The sequence below is a fragment of the Coffea eugenioides genome, chromosome 3, assembly GCF_003713205.1.
Source record: "Coffea eugenioides isolate CCC68of chromosome 3, Ceug_1.0, whole genome shotgun sequence".
Taxonomy (NCBI): domain Eukaryota; kingdom Viridiplantae; phylum Streptophyta; class Magnoliopsida; order Gentianales; family Rubiaceae; genus Coffea; species Coffea eugenioides.
The window spans coordinates 42,792,239-42,801,122 of NC_040037.1; the positions used below are offsets into that span (position 1 = coordinate 42,792,239).

Sequence of the window (8,884 nt, forward strand, 5' to 3'; positions counted from 1 at the left end):
TATCTTGTAATTCATTTGAGTTATATTGAGATTTATCTTATATTTGTTTGAGGACTGTAGTGAGCGACTGAGTCCCGGCGAGAGCTGGGCAGGCGGCCCGCCGAACCCTGGGGTACGCCCTAGGGGGAGGTGGGGCTGTCACAGTTGGTATCAGAGCTTAGGCTTCAGATCTCTGTAGTGTATCCTAGGCTTGAAGTTTAGGATGCCGGACTGTGGGTTTGGTCTGAAATATTAGTGATTTTTGCGGGATGTCTCGACTTGATTGGTACAAGATGGAATGTCGAGGACGACATTCTTTTAAGGAGGGGAGTTTGTGACGCCCCGAAAGAATGAGTGTGAGAACCCGGAAATTTTCTAATTTTCTAGGGTTTATTTTATTTAATCGCCCGCCTTTTCTACATTTTCTTTATTAGAAAAATTCCCCAGATAAAGTTTATGAGCAAAGATAGTTTTAAAATGATTTTTCTAGTATCGGTTAGTTTTTGAGAAATTAAGAGCGTATTTTGAACGTGGGACCCGCAAGTGCGGTAAATGCATTATTTTTTTGACAACTTGTTGGAATTTTGTATTAAGTGATATTATTTTACAAAGTGTTAAGATATTTGTATTGGAGAGACAAAAAGATAAGTTTTAAACCTAAAGGTGACAAGTGTCACCATAAGATTTAGTCTTGAGTTTGACTACTATTCATAACTTTACCATTTAATTAAAATTGGCCAAAAATCTCTTCATTTTGCAAGCTTCTTGGCCGAATTCTCTTGCTCAAAGAAAGAAAGAAAAGCTCTCAATTTTCTAGTCTCCAATCTTGCCCAATCTTTCAATTAAACCGATTAATCTTCCAATTACTCCATAAAACCTCTTAGTTTGGTGGAGTTGAGCTTGGTTGTGAAGTTGTTTGGAAAGCTAAGGTGACTAGTTGCTCTAGCTCTTGTATTGCTAAGGTGAGTTGTGAAGGACCCCTCTCCTTCCTCCAATGATGTTCAATTCATGATTGGTGGTGGTATAAGATGCACTTTTATGGATTATATCTTGATTTTGGTTGAATTGATGAAGTTTTATAATTATTGGGGATTTTTCTGTTTTCATATGGATATGATTATGTGGTCATGTATGATGATTGGAAATGATATTTAAGGAAGTTAGAAGGTGGAAAAAGTGGATAATTGCAAGCAATTTCTGTTTTGGAAGAAATCTGGAAAATTAGGGTTCTTGGCAATTACATTCTGCCCGAATTTATATCTCCTAGTTAGAGGCCGAATCGGCCTTGTCTTAAAACATGAAAGTTGTAGGTAATGATATTTTAGAGGTGCCTCCAAAATTTCAGGTCAATCGGAGTAGCGTAGAATGAGAAAAGTCTAAATTACTATTGCGTTTCTGGTTTTACCCGAATGTAAGAATTGCGCCTGTAATTGGTTGTTTTGGCTGGAATTGCTTACGAATTGGTTGTTGAGGTCTTCTGATGAAATTTAGCCCTATTTCTTATCTTTCATCTGGTTTTGGAATTTCTGGATTTGGACTTGGATAGCCTGCTTTATGATGTTTCCGCTAGAATGCGTTCTGTGAATCTGTTTTTGTGATTCTGGTATGGTATCTTGCATTTTTGACCTGGTTACACTCGAAACTGGGTTGAGTGAAATATATTTGATGATTGCTTTTACTGGTTACTCGTTGAGCTTTTAGCTCACCCCAAAACTATTTTATTCCCCTCCACAGGGCTCAAGGCGAAGGAAGGCTTGTAGTACTTATTCCTGTGATCAGATGAATTATCTCATGTGTACTTTGAATTTGGACTTCCTCTTGTATAATAGTTGGATCATGGATCGGAGTGGCGCAGTGGAAGCATGGACGCTTCGATTTTGATATGTAATTATTTATTGGAGAATTTGATGTAATATTTGAGATTTATCTTGTAATTTATTTGAGTTATATTGAGATTTATCTTATATTTGTTTGAGGACTGTAGTGAGCGACTGAGTCCCGGCGAGAGCTGGGCAGGAGGCCCGCCGAACCCTGGGGTACGCCCTAGGGGGAGGTGGGGCCGTCACAGAAGTAATCCCTAAGATACGTTTAACCAGGCCGAAAAATGTTAATACATCATTTTTTAGATGCACACGACCTTTGTGGACCAAGCTGTAAAAAAACATCTCATGTAACTGCGACTCCAAACAACTCCCCAGGTTTGCCGATTGTATTTTGGATCAATTCCAGCACTAAATGAAACCCAAATGTATTATTAAAAGCCAAGGCTGATGTTTTATACATAAATAAATAGGCGCTGCCCCAAATGTTTGCTGTCAGGCCCCCTGTCGACATGGCAACACATAAAAAACCTCAGGTTGTTCCGCAATTAGTAACTTAAAAACTTTTGTCTAATTCCAACTTATATTTCACATATCTTATGCTAATCATATTCCAAATTGACACTTATAGATCAACCAGTGATGTGCAGTAGCTGTACTACCCTGTTGACAGATGCTATCAATGATATACCAAGCATAACTATTGCCGAAGGTAACACTCTAATAGAAAGTAGTCACCTATTCTACGATAAATTACATTCTAAAACAGTAATCACTTGCAATTCTTGATTTAGGATCTTCATCTTCATCGGCTATGAACACTAGGAAACCCTCCACTCGAAGCAAGATATTGACGCAGATGACGGGTTAAAATTTTCATATATAGAGAGCACCTGCATTTTATACATATACCCCAGAAAACTAAACATTAATAAGAATGTGTTGTTTCTAACTATATCAAAATTATTGATTAGTGCCAGCTTCTGCAACGACCAAAGAAACTACAAAGAATAAGCAATCTGGATGACATAAACAAGGTAAATAAACATTTAAGAAAAGTGTTTCTAAATTGGCTGGATATAAGTGCCTAAATCAAATTTTATTAGCTCTGTGACTAAAGGAACTAAATTGTTATCCTTTATTATCTTAGAAGCTGATACTTTACCTAAAGTAGATGACTGTAAGTATTGCGGGGCGAAAAAATTCTTTTCAGAGACTGCTAATTTTTGCTGCTCAGATGGAGAAGTAGTGTTGAAAGAAAATAAGCTTCCAGATATATTGATTGAATTGTTTACGGGGCAAACTGAAGAAGCTTTGTGTTTTAGGACATATGTAAGAACCTATAACAGCATGTTTTATTTTACGTCATTCGGGGTTCACTATGACAAGTCATTGTGTAAGAGGACAAATGGGATATATACTTTCAAGATACAGGGACAGACTTATCACTACATTAATCAACTTATACCTCATGGAGGATCGGGGATGTTCTTACAACTATATTTCCATGACACTGAACATGAGCTTGTGAATCGAATGGCATTTTCTGCAAAACTCAGAGAGAACGTGGTCTTAAAGCTCATAGAAGTGATGAAAAATAACCCGTATGCTTGCTTCTTCCGAAGTTTGTGTCATGTCCCTAATTTAGAATCCCATCAAATAGTGCTCAAAACTCATTGTGATAGTGATCAAAAGGTGTTTAACAAGCCAACTGTATCTCAAGTAGCAACGCTTTGGGTAGAGGGTGAAGGTGCAGAGCAAACATATTCGAGGCATATTCAAGTGTACACTAATGGTGGAGAAAGCCGTAGAGTTCAATACTATTATGGTTGTTACGATCCTTTGTAGTATCCATTATTATTTCCCCTAGGTGAAACAGGGTGGCAACCAGGAATTAAGAGATCAGGGACTGGGAACCCAAAAAAATGAAAGAGACGGACTAAACATTATACAGATAATGCAACTTTACACAATTTCAAATCTGCCGACGAAATGATACAATCTAAGGAACAAGGTCAGTAAAACAGCCAAGATTAAAATTTTATCTATTACCACTACGTTTCAGGCAAGTAACTAAATGTAACTTTTATCATTTTATGCATCAGTTTTCAGCAAATTTGAAGACTCAAAAGAATATGTGTCGATGAGGGAATATTATGCATATAGGTTTCAGATAAGAAAACAAAATACACCTAGTATTTTGAACACTGCTCGATCATTCCAGCAGTATGTAGTCGACATGTACGTGAAAATAGAAAGACAAAGGCTTGACTTCCATAGGAAGAGACAGAAATTAATAAGAACTGAACAGCTCCAAGGAGTAATGGACTCTGTTGTTGAAGGGGAGGCTAAGGGCTCGAATCTTGGCCAACGAGTGATCTTGCCAGATTCATTTATAGGAGGACCTCGGGATATGAAAAGGCGTTATGTTGACGCCATGAGTTTGGTACAAAAGTATGGAAAGCCTGATCTCTTTTTGACAATGACTTGTAATCCTTCATGGCCAGAAATTAAAAAATATATGCTGCCAATAAATGAATCACAAAATAGAGTTGATCTATCTGCTAGAGTGTTCCACGCAAAACTTGAATTATTGAAAGAAGAGCTCTTTAAAAAAGAAATTTTTGGAAAAGTTGCAGCCTATACCTATGTTGTAGAATTCCAAAAACGTGGATTACCCCATGCTCATTTCCTCATCATTTTACACCCTACTTCAAAACTTTACTCAACAGAATCATATGATCAAATTGTATCTGTTGAATTACCTGATCCGGTGGAACACAAACATTTATTTAAAATGGTCCGAAAACATATGATGCATGGCCCATGTGGTGACAAAATGCCTGACAATGTTTGTATGCAAGGAACTACCACCAAAAAATGCAAGAACAAATATCCTAAAGATTGGGCAGAGAAGACATTGCATGGGGAAAACTCTTATCCAACTTATAGGCGACGAAATAATGGAAGAAAAGTCTTTGTATGAGGTCATGAGTTGGATAATCGATGGGTTGTCCCATACAATGCATATCTCTTAGCAAAATTTAATTGCCACATTAATGTAGAAATCTGCTTAACAATAAAAGTGGTGAAATATACATACAAATACATATACAAGGCCATGACAAAATTCATTTCTCTGTCAATTCTGAAGCTAAATCTTCTGAAATAGATGAAATCAAAGAATATCAAGCAGCAAGGTGGGTTTCCCCTGTAGAGGCAATTTGGTGAATTTATAAGTTTCCCTTGTTTGATATACATCCTGCAGTCATCCATCTTCAACTCCGCTTAGAAAATTATCAATCATTAACTTTTAAGGATGATGATGATCTCCGAGATTTGATGAAAAACAAGCATGCAAAAAAAAGTATGTTGACTGAGTTCTTTAGAATGAATGCTACTGATGAAACAGCAAAGAAGCTAAAATGCACCTACAAAGAATTTCTTGAATACTTTGTATGGTACCCTGGGAAAAAGTTATGGGAGGTTAGAAAAGAAAGAGACTGCATTGGGAGAATAGTGACTGCAAACCCAACAGAGGGAGAGCGATATTTTTTAAGGCTACTGCTGCTAAATGTGAAAGGGCCTACGTCATTTGCTGACCAGAAATCATTCAATGGGGTTAGTGCGAGCACATTTCGAGAGGCTGCAATCATGAGGGGTTTATTTGAGTCAAACAATCCTCAAGAGCAATGTCTAGAAGAGGCAACACTATTTCACATGCCTTATAGTTTTAGGAGGTTATTTGCTACATTATTAGTCTATTTCCCTCCTGCTGATGCTAGATCATTATGGTTGAAGTTTAAAGGCTCCATGTCAGAGGATTTTGCCTAATTACCCTACTTATCGGCTTATGAAAAAGACCACAGGGTCCTTCATGAAATCAACAAGTTTTTAGAGTCAATGGGAAAGAACATCAATTCATATTCTTTAGTTCCCAGAGTGCTGAAATTTGATCAGGTTGACAAACGTACAAGAGATACAATGAGTGAAATAAGCGTAAAAGTCAGAGAGAATGATATATCTGCAATATCATTATTGAATAAGGAGCAAAAAGCAGCATTTAATTTGATTATTGAAGCTGTCTTTGTGAAAAGTAAGGGCTGCTTTTTCGTTGATGGCCCTGGGGGAACAGGGAAAACATTTCTATATAGAGCATTATTAGCGGAAGTAAGGTCAAAAGGATACATAGCATTAGCCACTACTTCATATGGAGTTGCAGCAGCTATACTTCCAGGAGGTCGAATTGCACATTCCCGTTTCAAAATCCCGCTAGATATGAACCCAAATAAGATGTGCAAAGTGAGTAAACAAAGTTCATTAGCAAAGTTACTGTAACGAGCAAAATTAATAATTTGGGATGAAGCACCGATGACACATAAAGCTGGAATTGAGGAAGTTGATAAATTATTCAGGGATCTAATGGACAGCTCCGAGATATTTGGATCAAAGGTCATTGTTTTTGGAGGAGATTTCAGACAAGTATTGCCAGTTGTTGTTAGAGGGTCAAAAGCTTATTTTGTTCAGTCCAGTTTAATAACATCTTATATATAGCGCGAACTCCAAAAGATACAACTGAAAGAAAATATGAGAGCAAAATCGGACCCCAATTTTACAGAATATCTTCTTCGTATCGGCAATGGAACTGAACCAGTTATATATGATGAAAATGTTGAGATACCTGCAAAAATGCTCATCAGATATACCATTGAAGAAGAATCTTTAACTGCTCTAATCAACACAGTGTATCCAGATTTTTCAATTTTTGTTGGCAGTAATTTTTCAGGAATCAATAGAGCTATCCTCACTACAAAAATGATTTCGTAGATGAAATCAATGATACCTTGATCCAAAAATTCCCAGGAGATTCTTTTGATTATATCAGCCGTGACACATGCTTAGATCCTTCTCAACAAGCCATTCTGGAAGATTTCATAAACAACCTCATGCCTAATGGTTTACCTCCACATCGATTAATTCTAAAGCAAAATACACCAATTATGCTGCTTCGGAACATTGATCCACCTGAGGGACTATGTAATGGCACTAGACTTTTATGTAGATCATTAAAATCTAATGTAATAGATGCTATTATAAGCTCAGGTGAATTCAGTGGAAAACAAGTCTTTCTCCATAGGATTTGCTTTAGAGTTGAAGATGATCCAAATTATCCAATCTCTTTTGAAAGGATACAATTTCCTGTAAGGCTTTGTTTTGCAATGACTATCAACAAAGCTCAGGGACAAACTTTAGACTTTGTTGGTATTTATCTTCATGAGCCTGTATTTTCACATGGCCAGCTTTATGTTGCCATTTCAAGAGCTAAAAATAACAATTCTAGCAAGATCCTTATACGACCTCCTATACACGATATTACCTTGGACAATTTGACTGCAAATATAGTTTACCAAGAAGTTTTGCACTTAGCTAATGCATAGTCTTATTAAACATATTGTTTAAATGCACCTGTTGTATATACATCATGTCCCAGTATTATATTAACATAGTTATTTTCCCAGCTATTTGCAGCAATACTACAGAGAAAAATGGACAGCAACTTGGTACGGTTCTATGAGATCAGCCTAGAGTGAAGTGATTGGACTACAATTGGCCAAGTCCTGGAGAAGCAGAAACCTCAAATTTCAAGGAAAGGAACTTCCTATAAGAAACTGGTCTTTGTTGATGCTGAGGTAATAGTTAGGCATCTACAATTATTTACTTTTATGTTACTCTTTCCTATTCACAATTTGATTTCTACATACCAATAACCCAACATTCTAGCTCAGAATCAGAAAACTAATTTTGATTTGCAGTAGAATTACACTCACTCTAGACTTTGTTCAGTCTTATCGTAGAAATTTGGATTAAAGTTGACAACAGTTACCTAAATCCTCATACTAGAATATGAAAAAACCAAAGAGTAATCAAAATTTTAAAAAAATACAGGAAAAACTATCTGTACCACCCACTTTGAATAATGAACAGCTGGCAAAAGCAATTAAATGTTTCCAATAAATTGCACCCTTGATTAACTAAACTGACGTGTTATGGTTTGCTCTGCCGGACAAATTCGCCGAGTGCACCATTTTCAGTAATTTTTATTGTTGCTCACTGAAGAGGTAAACTTTAGGGCGACAAAACTAGCTCAAAGTATAGATACGAAGGACCATTATTGAAATTACTTGACAATAAAGTTCACCACACTACCAGTTGAGGTATCATACCCGTTGGTTTGTCAAACTACCTTGCTCACCATTTCCATTCAGCTCACTTTGGAGAGACTTCTGGTAGGCTAAAACATTGACCAGAACCAATTAAGGCAAAAAAAAGTGGTTAACAAACATTAGCAAAAATCCAAACACTTCATGCTCAAGTTCTACAGCTTATGTAGATCATGGTATGATCTTTCTGGTTATTCGTTTTCCCTTTTCCATACTCAAATGTATTTTAATTAAAAATGCTAAGTCAAGTGCTTAACTTCAATACTTCCTGAAATGTTATCATAATTTGTGTTCCTGAAATGTTAACTTCAAGACTTCATCAAGGGTGCAGCTTCAATTTATTCTGGGTAATAGGTGCCAAAATTATCCCTTTTGTGACCATACACATAGCTAACCTCCTATTGTCATTTTGTCATAGTGTGCATATAGTTTGTTCCCCCCCTGTGATTATGAGTTTTAGAACCTTTTTGCTGCTGTATATTTCTTATCATTAAATTCTGATTGCACCATTAATTGCTGAGTAAGATTTTTAACAAGGGGCACTGAAATAGCACCCTTAGGTCACACCTGAAATTTGTAAACAAAATTTTGTCGGCTGGATCAGTCACGAGCCTTTTCTTGAAGTATATTTGAATATTATCTGAATTCAATAATCTCATTTTTGTGTTACAACTTTGATTTTCAAATACTCTGGCAATCTGAAAACATAGTTTATTTCAAGCTATCTTGCCCCAACTGATGTTTTTATAGGAATGTGGCATTTTCTTGTAACACACATCTTCTTCTTGCATACCGTGATCTTCCAGCATTGACGCCTTGTTTCCATCAACCCCAGCGCAAAACTCAGCCATTGTCAAAAGCCCT

General features: G+C 36.6%; 1 protein-coding gene across 1 annotated transcript; it reads left to right on the top strand.

Annotated features, from left to right (window-relative positions):
- The first annotated feature begins 6,170 nt into the window (after window positions 1–6,170).
- On the top strand, window positions 6,171–7,237 carry LOC113766680 (ATP-dependent DNA helicase PIF1-like). Its single transcript, XM_027310845.1, has 3 exons — window positions 6,171–6,281; window positions 6,354–6,573; window positions 6,663–7,237. The coding sequence occupies exons 1-3, from the start codon at window positions 6,171–6,173 to the stop codon at window positions 7,235–7,237; spliced, it is 906 nt and encodes a 301-aa protein (XP_027166646.1).
- The last annotated feature ends 1,647 nt before the right edge of the window (window positions 7,238–8,884 follow it).